At 44.0% G+C, this 24,279-nt stretch overlaps 1 protein-coding gene across 5 annotated transcripts in view; it reads right to left on the bottom strand.

Moving 5' to 3' along the window:
• The window catches only part of LOC112231114 (bifunctional heparan sulfate N-deacetylase/N-sulfotransferase 1), a 126,543-nt gene that overhangs the window by 38,038 nt on the left and 64,226 nt on the right, over positions 1–24,279 (bottom strand). For all 5 annotated transcript variants that reach the window (XR_002950416.2, XM_024397680.2, XM_024397682.2 and 2 more), the window contains 4 exons: positions 16,265–17,204; positions 13,043–13,525; positions 5,278–5,365; positions 3,262–3,416 (listed from right to left, as the gene is read on the bottom strand). Coding sequence is in view for 4 of the 5 variants with exons in the window: in XM_024397680.2 (XP_024253448.1) it covers positions 3,262–3,416; positions 5,278–5,365; positions 13,043–13,525; positions 16,265–16,819 (1,281 nt within the window). In the remaining variant the exon portion in view is untranslated. The remainder of the gene's footprint in view (positions 1–3,261; positions 3,417–5,277; positions 5,366–13,042; positions 13,526–16,264; positions 17,205–24,279) is intronic.

Raw genomic sequence — 24,279 nt, 5'->3', positions numbered from 1 at the left:
TACACAGTTGAAGTTGGAAGTTGGAAGTTTACATACACCTTAGCCAAATACATTTAAACTCAGTTTCACAGTTCCTGACATTAAATCCTAGTAAATATTATTTATTTTAGGCAGTTAGGATCACCACATTATCTTAAGAATGTGAACTGGTCAGAATAATAGTAGATATAATGATTTATTTCAGCTTTTATTTCTTTCAACACATTCCCAGTGGGTCAGAAGTTTACATACAGTGGGGCAAAAAAGTATTTAGTCAGCCACCAATTGTGCAAGTTCTGAGAGGCCTGTAATTTTCATCATAGGTACACGTCAACTATGACAGACAAAATTAGAAAAAAAATCCAGAAAATCACATTGTAGTATTTTTTATGAGTTTATTTGCAAATTATGGTGGAAAATAAGTATTTCGTCAATAACAAAAGTTAATCTCAATACTTTGTTATATACCCTTTGTTGGCAAATGGAGGTCAAACGTTTTCTGTAAGTCTTCACAAGGTTTTCACACACTGTTGCTGGTATTTTGGGGCGGCAGGGTAGCCTAGTGGTTAGAGCGTTGGACTAGTAACTGGAAGGTTGCAAGTTCAAACCCCCGAGCTGACAAGGTACGATATGTCGTTCTGCCCCTGAACAGGCAGTTAACCCACTGTTCCTAGGCCGTCATTGAAAATAAGAATTTGTTCTTAACTGACTTTTCTAGTTAAATAAAGGTTAAATATATATATATATTTTTTTGGGCCCATTCCTCCATGCAGATCTCCTCTAGAGCAGTGATGTTTTGGGGCTGTTGCTGGGCAACACAGACTTTCAACTCCCTCCAAAGATTGTCTATGGGGTTGAGATCTGGAGACTGGCTAGGCCACTCCAGGGCCTTGAAATGCTTCTTACGAAGCCACTCCTTCGTTGCCCGGGCGGTGTGTTTGGGATCATTGTCATGCTGAAAGACCCAGCCACGTTTCATCTTCAATGCCCTTGCTATTAGGTTTTCACTCAAAATCTCACGATACATGGCCCCGTTCATTCTTTCCTTTACACGGATCAGTCGTCCTGGTCCCTTTGCAGAAAAACAGCCCCATGCTTCACAGTAGGTATGGTGTTCTTTGGATGCAACTCAGCATTCTTTGTCCTCCAAACACGACGAGTTGAGTTTTTACCAAAAAGTTATATTTTGCTTTCATCTGACCATATGACATTCTCCCAATCTTCTTCTGGATCATCCAAATGCTCTCTAGCAAACTTCAGACGGGCCTGGACATGTACGGGCTTAAGCAGGGGGACACGTCTGGCACTGCAGGATTTGAGTCCCTGGCGGCGTAGTGTGTTACTGATGGTAGGCTTTGTTACATTGGTCCCAGCTCTATGCAGGTCATTCACTAGGTCCCCCCGTGTGGTTCTGGGATTTGTTTGAGGTTGTGGACAGGTGTCTTTTATACTGATAACAAGTTCAAACAGGTGCCATTAATACAGGTAACGAGTGGAGGACAGAGGAGCCTCTTGAAGAAGTTACAGGTCTGTGAGAGCCAGAAATCTTGCTTGTTTGTAGGTGACCAAATACTTATTTTCCACCATAATTTTGCAAATAAATTCATTAAAAATCCTACAATGTGATTTTCTGGATTTTTCCCCCTAATTTTTCTGTCATAGTTGAAGTATACCTATGATGAAAATTACAGGCCTCTCATCTTTTTAAGTGGGAGAACTTGCACAATTGGTGGCTGACTAAATACTTTTTTGCCCCACTGTGTACTTAATTAGTATTTGGTAGCATTGCCTTTAAATTGTTTAACTTGGGTCAAACGTTTCGGGTAGCCTTCCACAAGCTTCCCACAATAAGTTGGGCGAATTTTGGCCCATTCCTCCTGACAGAGCTGGTTTAACTAGGTCAGGTTTGTAGGCCTCCATGCTCACACGCGCTTTTTCAGTTCTGCCAACAAATTTTCTATAGGATTGAGGTCAGGGCTTTGTGATGGCCACTCCAATACCTAGACTTTGTTGTCCTTAAGCCATTTTGCCACAACTTTGGAAGTATGCTTGGGGTCATTGTCCATTTGGAAGACCCATTTGTGACCAAGCTTCAACTTCCTGACTGATGTCTAGAGATATATCCGCGTAATTTTCCCTTCCTCATGATACCATTTATTTTATGAAGTGCACCAAAGTCTCCTGCAACAAAGCACCCCCACAACATGATGCTGCCACCCCCGTGCTTCACGGTTGGGATGGGGTTCTTCGGCAAGCAAGCCTCCCCCTTTTTCCTCCAAACATAACGATGATCATTATGACCAAACAGTTCTATTTTTGTTTCATCAGGCCAGAGGACATTAATCCAAAAAGTACGATCTTGGTCACCATGTGCAGTTGCAAACCGTCATCTGGCTTTATTAAAGGTGATTTTGGAGCAGTGGCTTCTTCCTTGCTGAGCGGTCTTTCAGGTTATGTCAATATAGGACTTGTTTTACTGTAGATATAGATACTTTTGTTTCTGTTTCCTCCAGCATCTTCATAAGGTAATTTGCTGTTGTTCTGGGATTGATTTGCACTTTTCGCACAAAAGTACATTAATCTCTAGAGACTGAACAAGTATCCTTCCTGAGCAGTATGACGGCTGCATGGTCCCATGGTGTTCATACTTGCGTACTATTGTTTGTTTGTACATATGAACGTGGTACCTTCAGGCATTTGGAAATTGCTCCCAAGAATGAACCAGACTTGTGGAGGTCTAAAATTATTATTTTTCTGAGGTCTTGGCTGATTTCTTTTGATCTTCCCATGATGACAAGCAAAGAGGCACTGAGTTTGTACACCTCCAATTGACTCAAATGATGTCAATCAGAAGCTTCTAAAGCCATGACATCATTTTCTGGAAATTTCCAAGCTGTTTAAAGGCACAATCAACTTAGTGTATGTAAACTTCTGACCCACTGGAATTGTGATACAGTGAATTATAGGTGAAATAATCTGTCTGTAAACAATTATTTAAAAAATGACTTGCATCATGCACAAAGTAGATGTCCTAATCGACTTGCCAAAACTAAAGTTTGTTAACAAGAAATTTGTTGAGTGGTTGAAAAACGAGTTTTAAGTGTATGTAACCTAAGTGTATGTAAACTTCCGATTTCAACTGTATATATTTTTTATTTCTTTTTTAATCCATGTTTTTTTTGTCAATGAAATTATAACATTCAAATAGATTTATTTTTCATTTTTACCAACAGTAGTACAAGTACGAACCCCAGTCAGCGTAGAGCAGGACCCCCAACCTACCTGTGCAAACCTCCTGTTGAGGAGCATCTGTTCAGCTAGCACCGACTGGTTGTGGAAGAGGTGGGGCTGCATGTGACTCCACATGTGGGGGAACCACCAGAACTCCTTCCCATAGGAGAGGAGCAGGTCATCCCCCAGGTCCTCCTCATCTGTACCTGGAGCATAGAGACACACAGAGGGGATTTAGTCTAGTCTACATATATACAGACATGGCATGGGCAAGGGTGTGTGCTGGTGTTGAAAACCTACCGATATACAGTATCAGTCAAAAGTTTGGGCACACCTACTCATTCAAGGGTTTTTCTTTATTTGTACTATTTTCTACATCATAGAATAATAGTGAAGACATAACTGTGAAATAACACATTTGGTATCATGAAGTAACCCAAAAAGTGTTAAACAAATCTAAATATATTTTAAATTCCTCAAAGTAGCCACCCTTTGCCTTGATGACAGCTTTGCACACTTTTGGCATTCTCTTAACCAGCTTCAACTGGAAGGAGTTCCCACATATACTGAGGAGTTGTTGGCTGCTTTTCCTTCACTCTGCGGTCCAACTCATCCCAAACCATTTCAATTGGGTTGATGTCGGGTGATTGTGGAGGTCAGGTCATCTGATGTAGCACACCATCCCTCGCCTTGGTCAAATAGCCCTTACAGTCTGCCTGGATGTGTGTTGGGTCATTGTCCTGTTGAAAAACATAGTCCCACTAAGCGCAAACCAGATGGGATGGCGTATTGCTGCAGAATGCTGTGGTACTCATGCTAGTTAAGTGTGCCTTGAATTCAAAATAGATCACAGACAGTGTCACCAGCAAAGCACCTCCACACCATCACACCTTCTCCTCCATGCTTCACGGTGGGAAGCACACATGCAAAGATCATCCGTTCACCTACCCTGCGTCTCACAACGACACAGCAGTTGGGACCAAAATTCTCTAATTTGGACCAAAAGGACAGATTTCCACCAGTCTAATGTCTATTGTTTGTGTTTCTTGGCCCAAGCAAGTCTCTTATTTGTGTCCTTTAGTAGTGGTTTCTTTGCAGCAATTTGACCATGAAGGCCTGATTCACGCAGTCTCCTCTGAACAGCATTTATTTGGGCTGCAATTTCTGAGTCTGGTAACTCTAATGAACTTACCTGGGTCTGGGTCTTCCTTTCCTGTGGCGGCCCTCATGAGAGCCAGTTTCATCATAGCGCTTGATGGCTTTTACGACTGCACTTGAATAAACTTTAAAAGTTCTTGAATTGTTCCGGATTGACTGACCTTCATGTCCGAAAGTAATGGACTGTCGTTTCTCTTTGCTTATTTGAGCTGTTCTTGTTCCGGATTGACTGACCGTCATGTCCTAAAGTAATGGACTGTCGTTTCTCTTTGCTCATTTGAGCTGTTCTTACCATAATATGGACTTGGTCTTTTAGCAAATAGGGCTATATTCTGAATACCACCCCTACCTTGTCACAACACAACTGATTGGTTCAAACACATTAAGGAAATAAATTCAACAATTTAACAAGGCACACCTGTTAATTGAAATGCATTCCTAGTGACTACCTCATGAATCTGGTTGAGAGAATGCCAAGCAGGTGCAAAGCTGTCATCAAGGCAAACAGTGGCTACTTTGAAGAATCTCAAATATATTTAATTTATTTAAATGTCTTCACTATTATTTTATAATGTAGAAAATAATGAAAACTAAGAAAAACCCTTGAATGAGTAGGCGTTCAAATTTCTGACTGGTAGTGTATGTGCTGGGCAAATCTAAAAGAAAGTTCATTATATTAAGCATCAACAGTAATGCAATAATTGATTTGGACATTTGATCTATGCATTTTCTTTGTGAAGTAACTGATGATGTAATCTTGGTTAACCCAGAACTAAAATCACATGTCATTTGGTCAAACGTTTACATAGTCTGTCCACGAGAGATTATTGATGTTTGTCTGCCATAAGACATTGTATTTGATCCCCCTGAGTGTTACAGTCATGCAGTGGGTTTGTCCACTCCACCCACCAGTATGGAAGAACTTCCCAGAGAAGCCCAGGTTGAAGGTGAAGTTGGGGACGGAGGTTCGGAGGTCATTCTGGGTCTCCAGTAGGGCCTAGACAGAGGAGACAATTTAAGACTCATTCACATGCATTTATTTTTCTAAATACATATATGTTTAAGTATGTTGCATGTTTATTGGATAGAGAAAGATGGAGCTGAAATGTAGGAGAAGAGTGTGCTGAAAGAGCCTATGCTAGCAGCGATACATCGTGTGTGTCAGAGGAAATGTCTTAGACCACTAGGCCACCACCTATGCATTCTTTGTCACTCGCAACAGATGTCATTAGAGTGCGCAACAGAACAGTGTACTTGTCTACACTCGGTTTGTTGTTTTATGAAATATACTGAAAAATGTAAATCGCAACATGCAACAATTTTAACGAATTTACTGAGTTACAGTTCATGTAAGGAAATCAGTCAATTGAAATAAATTGGGCCCTAATCTATGGACTTCACATGACTGGGCAGGGGCGCAGCCATGAATGGGTATCGGACCACCCACTTGGGAGCCAGGCCCAGCTAAACCAATTGATTCTACACAAAAGGGCTTTATTATAGACAGAAATACTCCTCAGTTTCATCAGCTGTCCAGGTGACTGGTCTCAGACGATCCTGCAGATGAAGCCTAATGTGGAGGTCCTGGGCTGGCGTGGTTACACATGGTCTGCGGTTGTGAGGCTGGTTGGACGTACTGCCAAATTCTCAAAAACGACGTTGGAGTGGTATGGTAGGGAAATTAACATTAACTTCTCTCGCAACAGCTCTGGTGGACATTTCTGCAGTCAGCATGCCAATTGCAAGCTCCCTCAAAACTTGAGACATCTGTGGCATTGTGTTGTGACAAAACGTAACATTCACGAACGGCCTTTTGTTGTCCCCTGCACAAGGCTGCACCTGTCTAATGATAATGTTGATCGATATGCCACACCTGTTAGATGGATGGGTTATCTTGGCAAAGGAGAAATACTCACCAACAGGGATGTAAACAAATTTGTGCACAAAATTTGAGAGAAATAAGCTTTTAGTGCGAACGGAACATTACTGGGATCTTTTATGGGACCAACACTTTACATGATGCGTTTATATTTTTGTTCAGTATAGTCTTCATTAAATCATTTTTAATTATAGCTAAAGTTTGTATTGCTAAGGATTCTGCAACGTCAGTGGCAGATTTAGGAATAGGCGACATGGGCAGCCGCCCAGGGCAGCATCTTGCCGAGGGCGGCCACAGATTTGTTTTGTTGGAATGGTGACATTTGCGCGATCGGTTTTCTATCGCTCATTTGCACGTCAAGTCAATATCATGTCACCATGTGGGACTGAGGGTCAATTAACCTTGTCGGAGTGGGCTCTAGTTTGTGAGCTAGGCAGGCTACTGCCTGGGAAGGTCTCCCACTCAGAAGTATGAGATGGGGAGGGGGCGGGGGTAGGTTGACCTCAGGTCTCCCCACTGGAAGCCCGAGGTAGGGGGAGCGGGGGAATCTATCAAATAGCACACCTCTAACTTTGTACAGTACTAATGCAATTAGTAAAATCAGTCACACTATGAAATACTACCAAATTAACCACAATTCATTCATAATACTGTGAATATAGTTTCACAGACATATTGTTTCATTTTTTTCTGGTTTGTGTGAAATGATTAAGAATAATATAAAACCAGTCTGCACACCACCAAGGTGAATTGGTTTAGTCTTGACTCTTGGTTAACAGTGTTGGGGGGTGGGTAATTTATTGATGCTCAGTGCCAAATCAACACAAATGTATTTATGAGTCTTATTTATTTATTTATATATATATATAAATGACGTGGTCAGTCATTACGGCTGGGACCTCAAATTTGTGTCCCGGATTCCTGTTAAGTAGCATTTAGTTGCTAGCCATCTTGAAAACGGAGCAGGCTAATGCTAACAGTGCTAGCCCACTGGTATTTCTATCCCCGGCTGGGCACAAATGCCTTAGGTGTTAGATGATTTCCACACAATCACAAGATGAAGATAAGGTGGAACTGGAAAATATACAGGAATTTGTTTGCCCTAAATGCACCACCATCAAGCAGTTTAGTGAAGATATCCTCCTGCTGTTAGCTCAGCTGCGGGAAAAGGATAACCTGCTTTCTCAGTACACCGACCTTGCTGTAAGTTAGGTAAACCACATCTCATTTTTAAATGCCTCCTATAGCAAAGCTGTCAATGAGTTGGGGTTCCAGGATTATTTCCAGCAACACTGCAAACCGTTTTAGAGACTGACAGACAGTGTCTGGTAGTGCTCCAGTCCTCCCTGTCAGAATAAGCAACAGAGGACTTGGAAACCATATCAACTCCTGTACAAACGGCACTATGGTTATTATGAGTAACATAATTGATGTTTTATTTATTTTTTTTAAATCTGCCTTCTAGTGAGTTTATAGAAAAGGTAATCTCCTATCATTTTGTTAGATTCAAGACTGTCAGAAAATGTGGCTGTAATATGAATCACTTGGTTGTTATTCCATTGGTTACCTCGAGGCAGATGCCCCAGGGGCAAAGTGGCACTGTAAAGGCCACCAAAGCACTTTCTTTACTGATTTATCAGTAAAGAAAAAGAGTCTGACTCCAAGGCCATTTAATTACTGAATCTACTGAGCTCTACGGACTTGATCCAACATGTTACTGGGCCCATCCATAACCACAGCCATACTCTGGACCTGGTTATTACCAAGGGGCTTTCTTCTGACATATCCTCTATTGTTGATGTTGCTTTATCTGATCGCCACTGCAGATTTTTTACTACCTTGTTGCCCATAACACATTATTAAGAAACACTAATCTTACCTCTGAAGTTGCTACAGATTTTATTGAGTGTATGAACAATATGCCACCACCTATTCTGCCTTCCTCTTGTGATGATTCAGTTAATAACTTTAATTTAATAGCAAATTAAGGGCAACCATTGATGCCATAGCTCCAGTAGAGTTGAAAAAGGCCACATCCAAACAGAGAGCCCCTTGAATGAGTGAGGCTACTAATCAAGTAAAGAGAAATTGCAGAAAGGAAGAGTGGCAGTGGAGAAAGTTAAAGTTGCAGATCCATTATGATATCCTGAGACAGTAACTTGGCATATATAACAAGGCAATTAGAAATACCAGACAAACTCATTTTTCTAACTTGATCACTATTAAATCAGAATAATTCCAGAATGTTCTTCTCAACCATTGATGGCCTGATGAATCCTCCCCCCTCAAACCTATGTGAACTTTTCTCCCCATCTAAATGTGATGAGTTTGCGGCATATTTCAAAGATAAGATAACCAACATTAGGCTGGGTATCAGTCAAGCGAGCCTTGATGAGAAGTGCCATCGCCTACCACGCAAATGCACGATGGATTTTTTACCCCCTCGTTTACAGACGTGCTCAGGAAAGTGAGATCACAACTTAAGCATTCAACTTGCCTTCTCAATCCTATCCCTACCACCTTCTTCAAAACAGTTTTTAATTGCATATCTGAAATAGTACAAGCTATTGTCAAATCACTCCCTGTTCACAGGAACTTTCCCAACTGCACTAAAAACTGCTATGGTGAAACATTTTACATTACTTTTCTTCTTAATCTAGTTTCTTCAGCTCTTAGCAATTTTTGTCCAATCTCTCCAACCTTTCATTCTTAAGCAAAATTCTGGAGAAATTGTTTTTTTGAAACAGTAAATATATACACTGCTCAAAAAAATAAAGGGAACACTTAAACAACACAATGTAACTCCAAGTCAATCACACTTCTGTGAAATCAAACTGTCCACTTAGGAAGCAACACTGATTGACAATACATTTCACATGCTGTTGTGCAAATGGAATAGACAACAGGTGGAAATTATAGGCAATTAGCAAGACACCCCCAATAAAGAAGTGGTTCTGCAGGTGGGACCACAGACCACTTCTCAGTTCCTATGCTTCCTGGCTGATGTTTTGGTCACTTTTGAATGCTGGCGGTGCTTTCACTCTAGTGGTAGCATGAGACGGAGTCTACAACCCACACAAGTGGCTCAGGTAGTGCAGCTCAGCCAGGATGGCACATCAATGCGAGCTGTGGCAAGAAGGTTTGCTGTGTCTGTCAGTGTAGTGTCAAGAGCATGGAGGCGCTACCAGGAGACAGGCCAGTACATTAGGAGACGTGGAGGAGGCCATAGGAGGGCAACAACCCAGCAGCAGGACCGCTACCTCCGCCTTTGTGCAAGGAGGAGCAGGAGGAGCACTGCCAGAGCCCTGCAAAATGACCTCCAGCAGGCCACAAATGTGCATGTGTCTGCTCAAACGGGTCAGAAACAGAGTCCATGAGGGTGGTATGAGGGCCCGACGTCCACAGGTGGGGGTTGTGCTTACAGCCCAACACCGTGCAGGACGTTTTTCATTTGCCAGAGAACACCAAGACTGGCAAATTCGCCACTGGCGCCCTGTGCTCTTCACAGATGAAAGCAGGTTCACACTGAGCATGTGACAGACGTGACAGTCTGGAGACGCCGTGGAGAACGTTCTGCTGCCTGCAACATCCTCCAGCATGACCGGTTTGGTGGTGGGTCAGTCATGGTGTGGGGTGGCATTTCTTTGGGGGGCTGCACAGCCCTCCATGTGCTCGCCAGAGGTAGCCTGACTGCCATTAGGTACCGAGATGAGATCCTCAGACCCCTTGTGAGATCATATGCTGGTGCAGTTGGCCCTGGGTTCCTCCTAATGCAAGACAATGCTAGATCTCATGTGGCTGGAGTGTGTCAGCAGTTCCTGCAAGAGGAAGGCATTGATGCGATGGACTGGCCCGCCCATTCCCCAGACCTGAATCCAATTGAGCACATCTGGGACATCATGTCTCGCTCCATCCACCAACGCCACGTTGCACCACAGACTGTCCAGGAGTTGGCGGATGCTTTTGTCCAGGTCTGGGAGGAAATCCCTCAGGAGACCATCCGCCACCTCATCAGGAGCATGCCCAGGCATTGTAGGGAGGTCATACAGGCACGTGGAGGCCACACACACTACTGAGCCTCATTTTGACTTGTTTTAAGGACATTGCATCAAAGTTGGATCAGCCTGTAGTGTGGTTTTCCACATTTTGAGTGTGACTCCAAATCCAGACCTCCATGGGTTGATACATTTGATTTCCATTGATAATTATTGTGTGATTTTGTTGTCAGCACATTCAACTATGTAAAGAAAAAAGTATTTAATAAGAATATTTAATTCATTCAGATCTAGGATGTGTTATTTTAGTGTTCCCTTTATTTTTTTGAGCAGCATATATATTTTGCCCACCACAGCAGAGAGACAGCCTTAGTTAAAGCGGCCAAATAGCGCTCTGTCCTTGTACTCTTGGATTTAAGTGCTGCATCCGACAATGTTAACCATGATGACCTTCTGGACAGACTGTAAAGATGGATTAGATGTCTGGTCCAGTTCTAAATTGGTTTAGGACCTGTTTATCGGTCGAGATTGTCACCTTTAGAGAACATAATTCAGAGAAAACACACATCACATGTGGCGTTCCACAAGGTTGGATTTTGGGTCCGTTAGGGTTTTGTTATATATTTTAACCCTTGGCAGCGTTATCAGAAAGCACAGCATTGATTTTCACTGCTACACAGACGATACACAACTTTGCATTTCTGGGTCACCAGAGGATATTATTAGACAGTGTTAGTGATGTAAATAATTACATGGATCTCAACTTCCTCCAGCTAAATCAAGACGAGACCAAGGTACTTATTGTTGGAGCAAAAGCACAAAGAGAGAAACCGCACATTTGAATTCACATGCAATAAAGATAAAACACCAGGTAAAAAACCTAGGTGTTATTTTAGATTCTGAACTTTTGAATCACACAATAAGAATGTGACCAAAATAGCTTTTTACCTAGGTGTGGCCGTTTCTCTCTTAGGCTGATGAGATTCATCCATACTTTTATTACAAGCAGGCTTGACGACTGTGATTTTCTCCTGTCTGGTCTACCCAAGAAAGCCATTGATCAACTGCAAAACATACATAATGCTGCAGCACAGGTACTGACTAAGACCAGACAGAGAGCACACAGACTGGTTTTAAGGTCTCTGCACTGGCTGCCTGTGAGTTTTATTGGTTTTGAAATCAATCCACGATTGTGCATCCCAATACATGTCAGACATGCTTTTAAGTTATGTACCCAGTCCTACCCTCAGGTCCTATGGTACTGGCCTTTTAACTATACCAAAACCTAGAACAAAGACACAGGGAGAGGCACTTTGGTTATTCCCCCAGCCTCTGGAATAGCCTGCGAGAGAACCTGAGGGCCTGAAACTGTGGACATATTTTAGAGATCTTAAAACATCTTCTTAGCTTTGCTTTTCCTTCAAGTGTTTTTTAGTCATTCAGATGGTCATTCCTTTATATAATAAAAAATCTTATGTTTGTTGTAAATATTTCAGATTTTATTTTCATTGTTTATACATTTTGTCCTGTGCAGCACATTGCATTCCATGTCTGAAATGTGCTTTATAAATAAAGCTTGATTTGATTTTCTCTAAGGACTGTAGTTAGCAGTAGTATTCAGCCCCCCCCCCTCCTCATTACTGTATCCATATTCAAACTGTCCTCATCCCTCAATTCCCTTTCCATATTCACTTTGCATCTGCATCTATTTGTTTTTAAGGTTTAGCCCCCCTCCCCCCATTGCTCCCACGGCTCAATCAGAGCCTGATTCATATTTAACACTGTTGTGGCCCGCCGACATACAAGACAACTCAACAAGACCGCTTTGATTGTGTTTATGTTTCATTCCCCCCCTCTTCACTGAAAGTCACTCCCTCGCACCGGGGGAGGGGAGGAAGAAGAAGAGAAAACAACACAAAGCTGTATCAAATATTTATGCTGCAGGCGAGTCTGTGGACACCCTTTGAACAGCAACTCATCACACAAAGCAAAGCTGGAGAAGAGTAGTTCAACTGAGCTTCATACCCTACTGCTGTGGGAGGGAGGCTGTACGGACAAACACCGTCCTCTGGGTTTGAGGGAGAAAGAGAAAGATGTGGAAGAACGCTGGAGGGCGGCTCCTGACCTTTAGTTTGTATTAAGTGTTTGTCTGAGCTGATGAGGCTGTGTGGAGGGAATCCAGTAACCAGAGTCTTATTCTATTTTCAAACGAGGCATTGGATAGAAATACAAGAAAATATATTCTGTTCCACTCCGCTGCACTAATCCTTCCTCTCCATTCTTCTCTCGCTCTCCCTCCATTCTTCTCTCGCTCTCCCTCCATTCTTCTCTCGCTCTCCCTCCATTCTTCTCTCGCTCTCCCTCCATTCTTCTCTCGCTCTCTGGTTGTTGAGGGGATATAGACAGTGAAAATGGCAGGGCGAGACTGGCATGGCAGTCAGGCCAACCCCCCGTCCTCAAGACAGTCCCCCTGGGGACATACATGTTGGTGACTGCACCTGTGCCCGTGTCACCGTCACATCTGCACAGCTCTAGCATGGACTCTGTCCTGCATAGTAATTTCACCTGGCTGTCTCACCTTCTGTCTCCTTCAATCACAGTCAGCTCTGCCTCTGGCACTGACACCTGCATGACTCACTGTTACTCACCATCACACAGCATGGCTCTCTGGGAAGTATGTATGCACCAGCAATAGAATAGGGCAGATTGCGATGCAACAGATAAGCGATTACAGATAATGAGCGATTACACACATACCCACACAAGTAAACCAACTTCTCACACACACACAAAACTTTACCTTGACATCTGAGACCTTCATGCGGGTGCCCTCCTTGCCCACGAAGATGTCATCGATGTCCACCAGCAGGTAGCGATCTAGAGACAGAGACAGCCTCTTGCCCGTAAGGAAGGCCACAGCGTCCACAAACACCAGCTTGTGCAGCCAGAAGTTGAGGTTGTTGCCGAAGAGCACCCGCTGGATGCCGTCGTGAAGCCCCAGATCCTGGACAACAGAGGCATGGAGGGGGCTGCTACCCACCCCAGACATGCCCAGGTCAGGTACCCGGGTCCTGGCTAAGAGAACAGGCTCGTAGGTAGAGTGGTTGGACTGGAAGACAGTCCAGTCATCTCCGGGTAGGGGGCCTCGCTCCACCTCCCGGGCCTTAGTGATGAGGAGCAGGGGGGACTTGGGGTTGACACTGCAGTCCCTCAGGCCCAGGTTGGAATGGAGGAAGAGGGGGAAGCCCTTCAACTGGGCACTAAGTAGGCTGTTCTCATTGGCCTGGGAGAGAGGACAAGGGAGAGATGGAGTTAGCTGCATTTCTGTTTACAGTTAGTTTCCTGGTGAAAACATTTGCACACTTTATCCTTGAGATGATCACATACCTGGCAATGTTACTTACAATTCTCCTACACACAATAGACACCGATTCAGACATTCATTACAAAAGAGGTAAAGTGGCTCTATAATTCCCATAAGTGTGGCTATGCGTGGGTCGTGTGTATGTGTGTAAATCTCTGTGTATGTGTGCAGGTAGCCTGGCGGTTAAGAGCGTTGGGCCAGTAAACGAAAGGTCGGTGTTTCGAATCCCCAAGCCGGCAGGGTGGAAAAATCTACCATTCTGCCCTTGAGCAAGGAAGTTAACCCCCAACAACAGCTACTCCCCGGGTGCCTTAGTTACAACCATCATTTGCAAATTAATTAATTAAAAATCCTACAATGTGATTTTCTGGATTTTTTTCCCTCATTTTGTCTGTCATAGTTGAAGTGCACCTATGATGAAAATTACAGGCCTCTCTCATCTTTTTAAGTGGGAGAACTTGCACAATTGGTGGCTGACTAAATACTTTTTTGCCCCACTGTATCCGTCTGGATATTGACTTAAGGAATTCAACATCACTTGCAATATTGACCTATAGCTATTAGGTATACCTCTCAGTCAGATATATATATAGGGACTAGGATGGTATATCAAATACTAGCCCTCGGTGCACCATGGCAACATGGTTACTAGCTCAGGGTTACTATGGGCTGATTGGCCAAACAGCCACAAAACAGCCGGAAAAGGGTGCAGTTCATAACATAGCCTAACCTTGGGTGAATTATGAGGAGACTGACTCTAGTGCTAGTTTAGGAGGGGAGGATTTACTCCAATTATACAGCAACTACATGGATATGGGATTAAGCTCAATGACTAATGGGAGGACGAGAGGAGCTTAAAGCAACCTCTATCCCCTGCCTGGGTGTAATTAAACGTGAGGGTGTTGGTGGCTGGCCTCTGGTTATAACAGCCCTGCTCTAGTGCCGGGATCTAACCTGTAGTTCTTACAGCCCTGCTCTAGTGCCGGGATCTAACCTGTAGTTATTACAGCCCTGCTCTAGTGCCGGGATCTAACCTGTAGTTATTACAGCCCTGCTCTAGTGCCGGGATCTAACCTGTAGTTATTACAGCCCTGCTCTAGTGCCGGGATCTAACCTGTAGTTCTTACAGCCCTGCTCTAGTGCCGGGATCTAACCTGTAGTTATTACAGCCCTGCTCTAGTGCCGGGATCTAACCTGTAGTTATTACAGCCCTGCTCTAGTGCCGGGATCTAACCTGTAGTTATTACAGCCCTGCTCTAGTGCCGGGATCTAACCTGTAGTTATTACAGCCCTGCTCTAGTGCCGGGATCTAACCTGTAGTTATTACAGCCCTGCTCTAGTGCCGGGATCTAACCTGTAGTTATTACAGCCCTGCTCTAGTGCCGGGATCTAACCTGTAGTTATTACAGCCCTGCTCTAGTGCCGGGATCTAACCTGTAGTTATTACAGCCCTGCTCTAGTGCCGGGATCTAACCTGTAGTTATTACAGCCCTTCTCTAGTGCCGGGATCTAACCTGTAGTTGCGGTAGCCCTGCTTGAGTGCTCTGGGACCAGGCAGGCTGTGCGAGGCCACTTGGTCCCAGTGTAGTGGTTTAAACAGGTGGGTGTTCACTTCAGACCCAACCAAAGAGAATTAGGCAGGCGGACATACTGTAGCAGCCAAGCAGCTGAGTCCCACTCCACTCCTGGTGAATTTGCTGAACCATGTTCCAGCGGGGCCATTATCAGCTGAGCTATGAGCCATGACAGGACCACAGTACTAGAGAAACAGCAGGCTAGCAGCCAACCACAGCATGGCAAACAACCACAGGCACAGACTCTGTATACAAACCCCTGTGTGTGTGTGTGTGTTATACTGTACTCGCTGCTCTTGGAGGTAGATGACACCAAGGCGGAACCTGCCCGCCTATTACGCAGCCGGGAGTCATTTAAAAATTAACGAGCGCATATTTCATTCAGCAACTTTTATCGCAAACCACCGAATTCTCCCTCGGATTCAGGGAGGTACACATTAGAAAAAAAATGTACTATTTCTCTAGTCATTTGACTATGTGCTTACATAAACCAATCTAGGTGTCTATTTTCTCTAAACCTGACCTCCAGCAATGCATGCATATCCCAGAGTGGGAAAGGATATTTAGTGCTTAGGTCAGGAGGACTTCTTCTAGTCTATTGCAGACAGAGGGTCAAGGACAGAGTCAGGGTGAAGGGGACTGATGAGTCTAATTCACCATGATGGGGTCAGACTGAAGAGGTGCTTAAGCACAAAAAGATTTGGGGCGGCAGGTAGCCTAGTGGTTAAGTGCGTTGGGCCAGTAACCGAAAGGTTGCTGGATCGAATCCCCTGCCTGAACAAGGCAGTTAACCCACTGTTCCCCGATAGGCCGTCAATGTAAATAAGAATTTGTTCTTAATGTTCCTAACTGACTTGACTAGTTAAATGAAGGTTACAACAACTGATGGACACAATCAGTACAAGTGCCCCTAGAATTCAAATGAGTCATTTCTATAGCTTCACAGGCATCTTTATTTTACTACTGTTTCTACTGTTTACACCGCTGATTAAAGATAACAATACTGGATGATCGGTGTCCTGGGCTGAAATCAGTGACTGGCTCTCATCTTAAAAGAAGCCTATAAAACCCACTGCATACTAACCTTAAAGAAGCCTATGATACCCACTCCATACTCCACACAGTACTTGTCCAGCAGGTCTCTGTTCCAAGCGTCCAGGTTGACATACTTCAGGATGTTCTCATAGATGACCAGCGTGAAACGGCCTCTGTCCTTGTCTGTCAGGGTGGGCATGTCCCCCTTTCCCGGAGCCATCTCGGTTCGGTAGAGGAAGCGGCCAGACTCCAGGATGGCCACAATGTCCTGTCCCAGCTGGGAGTATAGGCTCTCCACAAACACCAGCACCACAGGGTCAGTGCGCAACACATCTGAGGGCCTGGCCGTGTGTGGAGGGAGCGCCCGGGAGGAGGTGGAGGGTGTGGCGGCACGGCGGTCGTCCCAGTCAGCAGTGCCCTCCTCCGGCCCTCCCATGCCCCCCGCCGCCGGTTCCAGCTCCCGCTTGACTCCGTAGAGGAAGTAGGCGGAGACCAGGACGCTCACCATGCAGAAGAGGAAGAGGAGCAGGAGGCTGGTCTGGAGAGTGAGGGAGTGAGACTGACGGAAGAGCCGCCGGAGGCGACCGCATGACGGCAGCAACATCACCCCGCACAGACTCAGTCCCAGAGTGCACGGCGAAAACAATCCGAATGTAATGGTAGGTGGTAGAGATTCTTCCTCAAAAAATACAATAGGCTCCTCCACATCACATACTCATGTCACCATTGCCAAGGGGTGGTGGGAGCAACATAGGCAGGGGACACCATCAGTGTGGGTGGGTGGCTCTCTGGCAGACAGGGATATGTGCCTTTAACCCATCCACCAGCCCCCTGCCCTCCCCACCCCCCCGACACCGCTTACGCTCTAAATCCTGGGGCTCTCTATAGGACAAAGGTGGTGACGGAAGATGGTTCTCTGGAGTCACACGGGTAGTCCAGCAAGGTGCTGCTCTTCCAGCAGGTCATCCCCAAAGCATTCTCCAGGAGACCTGGAGGACAAAGACAAATATTCAGAGATTAGAACAGGATTGTTCAGTGTTCCAGATATACACAGAGATTAGAACAGTACATTGTTCCAGATATACACAGAGATTAGAACAGGTGAGGATCTGCAGAGAAGAAATGGGAGAAACTCCCCAAATACAGGTGTGCCAAGCTTGTAGAGTCATACCCAAGAAGACTGGAGGCTGCAATCACTGCCAAAGGTACTTCAACAAAGTACTCAGTAAAGGGTCTGATTACTTACGTAAATGTGATATTTCCGGGTTTTTGTTTTGTTTCTAAAAACCTGTTTTTGCTTTGTTATTATGTGGTATTGTGTGCAGATTGATGGGTGGGGGGATTTACATAACAAAATGGGAAAGGTCAAGGGGTCTGAATACTTTCCAAATGCACTGTATGTTATGGGATGTATTGATATTATGGACAGTATGTGGATAGAATATTTAGTATATCTGTAGGATAGAATAGTATATATACAGCAATAGTTGAATAGGGTAGCATTGACTAGAATACAGTATATACAGATGAAATGAGTAAAACCATATGTAAACATTATTAAAGTGACCATTGTCCATTATTAAAAGTGACCAGTGATTCCATGACTATGTAAATAGGGCAGCAGCCTCTAAGGTAGCCGGCTAGTGACTAAGTTCAGGGCAGGGTACTGGGTGGAGGCCTGGTGACAGCTACTTAAAACTGATGGCTTTAAGATTGAAACAGCTTCTGTCTCTCGGTCCCAGCTTTGAAGCACCTGGATGATAGCGGGGTGAACAGCCGTGGCTCGGGTGGTTGATGTCCTTCATGATCTTTTTGGCCTTCCTGTGACATCGGGTGCCTTAGGTGTCCTGGAGGGCAGGCAGTGTGCCCCAGGTGATGCGTTGGGCAGACCGCACCATTCTCTAGAGAGCCCTGCAGTTGCGGGTGGTGCAGTTGCCGTACCAGGCGGTGATACAGCCCAACAGGATGCTCTCAATGGTGCATCTGTAAAAGTTTGTAAGGGTTAGTTGGCCAAGACAAATTTCTTCAGCCTCCTGAGGTTGAAGAGGCGCTGTTGCGCCTTCACCACACTGTCTGCATGGGTGGACCATTTCAAATAGTCAGTGATGTGTTCGGCCCCATCGATGTGGATGTGGTGGACGTGCTCCCTCTGCTGTGTCCTGAAGTCCACAATCAGCTCCTTTGTTTTGTTGTGGGAGAGGTTATTTTCCTGGCACCACTCCGCCATGGCCCTCACCTTCTCCCTGCAGACGGTCTTGACATTGATGGTTATCAGGCGTACTACTGTTCTGTCATCAGCAAACTTGATGATTGAGCTTAAACTTAATTTAGCTCAGTTACCTTTGCTTTCTTGGGTACAGGAACAAATGGTGGACATCTTGAAACAATAGGGAGAGATTGAATATGTCCGTAAACACTCCAGCCAGATGGTCTGCGCATGCTCTGAGGACGTGGCTAGGGATGCCATTGTCGTATCTTTGGCTATGCCGGATTAAGTGATATGACGTGCTATTCTATAAAATAATTTCTCTGTAATTCATATTACCTGATTAAGCTGATTAAGCAGGTGAATGTATTTAACTAGAAAGCCGGAGTACCATGAAATTATGTTTATAGAACTGTTATCTTCCGAATAAACTCTTAACGACTGTGTAATCTTTTACATCAATAGTAGTCAATATTTAATCGTCACTTTATTCAGTCTCATCAGGGGTTGGGTTTGAATGAAAGAGCCGGAAGACTGAGGAAACTTTAGAGTGTTTTCTATCCAAATCTACCAGTTATATGCATATCATATATTCTGGGCCCGAGTAGCAGGCCCTTTAATTTGGGCATGCTTTTCATCCAAAATTCCGAATGCTGCACCCTACCCGAGAGAAGTTAATGTATTGTTTCATTACAGCCTATTCTAAAATATATATATATATATATATATTTTTTTTTAATACTCTGCAATCTACACAATACCCCATAATGACAAAGCGAAAACAGGTTTAATACATTTTTTGCAAATATATATATATACACACACACACACATATATATATATATATATATATAAATATAAAAGAATACCATTATTACACAAGACCCTTTGCCATGAGACTCGAAACGGAGCTCAGGTGCATCCTGTTTTCATTGGTCATCCTTGAGATGTTTCTACAACTTGATTGGAGTCCACCTGAGATAACTTAAATTGATTGGACATGATTTGGAAAGGCTGCTGCTGGTTAGAATGCCTGCACCTCGTTTTTTTTTTGTCTTCTACAAAGCACCAATTTTCAGAGGATAAAGCTAAAAAAAAAAACGAGAGCTTGTTCAACCATCGGAAAGGGCTGAAGCGACAGGGTGACAAGATCCAGCGTGCCTGGGGCTGGATCCAGTCAGGCACCACAGAGCCATTAATATACGGGCATATATGTAAAGAGAGTGGAAAAAATTGCAGGGGTATGGGGATAAAAAAAACTAAATGCATGAATACCAAAGGAAAAGCAACAGCACCAAAGTACATTTATAAAGATGAAAACACAGGCAACGGAGGGGAGAGGGGGGGCCAGGGAGAAAGCGATTTTATCACTTCAAAAGGGTGTTGGGAGCAGAGCGTGTGAAAGACGCCAGAGTCACCCTCCCTTTGGTGAGACACAGCTGTTCAGGTTCTAGTCCGTGAAGGCTTGCACAAATCGCAACGAATGGTGATCGAGCGTTCGTCTGACGATAGTTCAGCGCGCTGTGTTTTAGGTACCACCAGCTGTAGACCTCTGGCTGCTGACGTTTTTCATGTGTTTCTACATGTAAAATCGGTGTGCACTTGGCTTACAGAATTCATTGAGGTGATAAGTATTCTTGGACAGCAAACACTATTGGTGTGTGAGCCCTTAGCGTGATCCAATTTCCCCCATCGGGAATTTTTGAGGTGGGCTAGCTTTAGGAAGCAAGAAAGAAAAATTCCATTAGGGGTTGCAAGGATGACGTGCAGGCATTTAACCCCACTCCCGGCCCCCTCCCCAGTCCCCACACCCAGAGTCTGAGCTCCAACCACAATACCCGTCACTTGGCTCCCATTGTGGCAGTGAGAGGGAGGTGAAGACCTGTCACCACAGGGGCTCTGCTATTCATCAACAGGGTATTTAGCCCACCCTTTTAAATGTGTAAAGGATTATGAAAACCCAGTATAATTCAGATGGCAATGCATTTGTCAAGTGAAAGAGGGGAAACACCCAATAAACATGAAGCACTAAAGCTGCTGGGTCATAGACAGTATGATTCTACTGTCTGTAGGACAGGGCTGGGCTACACAAGATTAGCTAGCTAAAACAGGAGTTTTATTAAATCCGTGTTGATGTTTTTGATGGTGGCCTGGTTTAATGTTGGCAACAAAAACAGGCCAGACAGGGCGGTAAAGGTGGCCACAGCAAGCTCAACTGGGTGCAACAGGCACAGCTCTCAGAAACATTCAGGAAGCAAGTGGTTAGGAGAGCCAACTGTATCCTCGGCTGTCCTGATCACCCCCTTCTTGACGATTTTGAACTCCTCCCATCAGGTCCATCGTTTTAGACTTCACAAACTCAAGAGCAACAGATGGAAGAACGATGTTATCCCATAGGCTTTCTGAATCTGCACATGAAATCAAATCATGTTTATTGCGACCGCTCCTTTTTTAAATTGATTTTAAGACCGTAACCAATCTCATTATCTGTTGTACGACTGACACAGTTTTTAAATGTTTTTATTGTTGAACCCTGAATAACATTTCCCAATTGGGACAATAAAGATAACTTGAAAACACGTAAAAAAAGTACAACGTTTGAATATCTGTGTTCTTCTATGACCGAGATAAGTGACGAGTGGGAGCGGCCTCTGGCAAATAGCTGACAAAGGAACAGATTGTATTCACCGCTCCTCCAGATCAACAAAAACCAAACTTTTCCCTGACATCATGTGTCTCATCTGAGGAACTGAATACCAGGCTGAGATGAAGGCACATAGTGTTACAAGACAACAGTGCCAAAGGATTTGAGGATTATTTTTTTTGTTCAATGTAGCAGACAAAAAAAAAAGGAATGGAGGGAGGAAAAAAAGTTGTCTTCCTGGCTGGTATTTGATTCTTGTGTGTGTGTGTGTGTGTGTGTGTGTGTGTGTATCTGAAGTGAAGAAAGTCGATCCCAACTTCGAGCAAAATGAAAGTTTTAGTAAAAACAGTCTGAGCAACATTAATGGGTTCGAGTAGAGACTGGCTGGCTGTCTGGGTCACCAACACACTGCTCACTTCACCACACTAACAAATTGCTTTTGTGTCACAGGTTTCAAAAGCCTCTGCAATGACACACCAAACATGCGGACGTGGTATAACATAAAAGTAAGAAGAAATACCAGTCCAGGACTGAAAAAAAAGGGAAATTGAGGACCTTGACATTTAAGAATATGTCAACAACTCCCATGCCAGACAGTCCCACTATTTTGTCGCAGTCAGGAGACTGACAGACGTGTGTAAAGGAGCTGTGGGCATCTGGGAACAAACACAAATGGGCATTTTTTTAGGATGAGCGTCATCACACGTCCTGCTCTCAGGGCATCACATACAGGGGCTTCAGAAAGTGTTGATGCCCCTTCACTTATTCCACGTTGTTGTTAAAGCCGGGAATTCAAAATGTATCAAACATATATATTTCTTTACTCATCTACACACAATACCCCATAATGACAAAGTGAAAACATGTTTTTAGAAATGTTAGAAAAAGTATTTTAAAAATCTCATTCAGTATTCACACACATTTGCTATAACACTCGAACTTGAGCTGTGCATACAATTTCCTTTGATCATCCTTGAGATTTCACAACAACTTGATTGGAGACCACCTGTGGCCAATTCAAGTGCTTGGATATGATTTAGAAATGAACTTCTCTAGGGTAGGGGGCAGCATTCAGAATTTTGGATGAAAAGCAGGCCCAAATTAAACTGCCTGCTACTCGGGCCCAGAAGATATGATATGCATATAACTGGTAGATTTGGATAGAAAACACTCTAAAGTTTCCAAAACTGTTAAAATAGTGTCCGAGTATAACAGAACTGATTTGGCAGGTGAAAACCTGAGAAAAATCCATTCAGGAAGTGTTTTTTTGTTTTGTAGTTTTCTATTCAATGCCATGACAGTATCCATTGACTTAGGACTCAAATTGCAGTTCCTATGCCTTCCACTAGATGTCAACAGTCTTTAGAAATTGTTTCAGGCTTGTATTCTGATAAATGAGGGAGTAAGACCAGTCTGAATAAGTGGACCCTGCCGTGTCACAGAGCTTTTCATGCGCAATCCCGAGAGAGTGACTTTCGTGTTTACCTTTTATATTGACAACGTTATTGTCCGATTGAAATATTATAGATCATTTAGGCTAAAAACAATCTGAGAATTGACTATAAACATCGTTTGACATGTTTCTATGAACTTTACGGATACAATTTTTAGATTTTTTATCTGTCTGTTTTGACTGTGTTTGAGCCTGTGGATTACTGAAGAAAAATGTGCGAATAAAACTGAGGTTTTTGGATATAAAGAGAATTTATGGAACAAAAGGAACATTTATTGAGTAAATGAATGTCTTCTGAGTGCAACCATATGAAGATCAAAGGTAAGGAATTAATTTTCTCTCTATTTCTGACTTGTGTAACTCCTCTACTTGGCTCGTTACTGTTTGTAATGATTTGTCTGCTGGGTGATGTTCTCAAATAATTGTAAGGTATGCTTTCGCCGTAAAGCATTTTTTAAATCTGACACCGTGTGGTTGGATTCACAAGAAGTTAATCTTTAAACCTATGTAAAATATGTTTTGTTTCCCTTATTTTTATAATGAGTATTTCTGTTTTTGAATTTGGCTCTCTGCAATCTCACTGGATGTTGGTCAGGTGGGACGCTAGCGTCCCACATACCCTAGAGAGGTTAACACACCTGTCTATATAAAACAGTGCATGTCAGAGCAGAAACTATACCAAGGAATTGTCCGTAGACCTCTGAGATAGAATTGTGATGAGGCATATATCTGGGGAAGGAAGGGTATAAAACAATTTCTAGATTGTTGAAATTTTACGAGAGTAGAGTAGTCTCCATCATTGGGAAAAAATAAATAAATAAAAATACAAAATACAAATTAAACTAACCAGACTCTGCCTAGAGCTGGCCGTCCGACCAAACGTGCAAGAAGGACCTCAGGGAGGTGACCAGGAACCCAGCGACCACTCTGACAGAACTACAGAGTTCTTTGGCTGAGATGGGAGAACCTGCCAGTCTCTACAGCACTTCACCAATCTGGCCTTTATGGGAGAGTGGCCAGACTTAAGCCACTCCTGAGAAAAAGGCACGTGACAGCACACCAGGAGTTAGTTGAAAGGCCACGTGACAGCACACCAGGAGTTAGTTGAAAGGCCACGTGACAGCACACCAGGAGTTAGTTGAAAGGCCACGTGACAGCACACCAGGAGTTAGCTGAAAGGCCACGTGACAGCACACCAGGAGTTAGCTGAAAGGCCACGTGACAGCACACCAGGAGTTAGCTGAAAGGCCACGTGACAGCACACCAGGAGTTAGCTGAAAGGCCACATGACAGCACACCAGGAGTTAGCTGAAAGGCCACGTGACAGCACACCAGGAGTTAGCTGAAAGGCCACATGACAGCACACCAGGAGTTAGCTGAAAGGCCACGTGACAGCACACCAGGAGTTAGCTGAAAGGCCACGTGACAGCACACCAGGAGTTAGCTGAAAGGCCACGTGACAGCACACCAGGAGTTAGCTGAAAGGCCATGTGACAGCACACCAGACACAGCTCATCACCAGTCTAACGCCATCCCTACCGTGAAGCATGATGATGGCAGCATCATCCTATGGGGATGCTTTTCAGCAGCAGGGACTTTGAGACTGGTAAGGAAAGAGGGAACAATGAATGGAATCAAATACAGGCAAATCCTTGAGAACCTGCTTCATAGTGCAAACGACCTTAGACTGGGGTGAAGACTTATGTTCCAACAGGACAATGACCCCAAACATAGTCAAAGCAATGCTGGTATGGCTTCAGA

Source organism: Oncorhynchus tshawytscha, linkage group LG33 (assembly GCF_018296145.1).
Source record: "Oncorhynchus tshawytscha isolate Ot180627B linkage group LG33, Otsh_v2.0, whole genome shotgun sequence".
NCBI classification, from domain to species: Eukaryota; Metazoa; Chordata; class Actinopteri; order Salmoniformes; family Salmonidae; genus Oncorhynchus; species Oncorhynchus tshawytscha.
The sequence above is the reverse complement of the archived record's forward strand: the minus strand, read 5'-3'. Positions and strand labels throughout refer to the sequence as shown.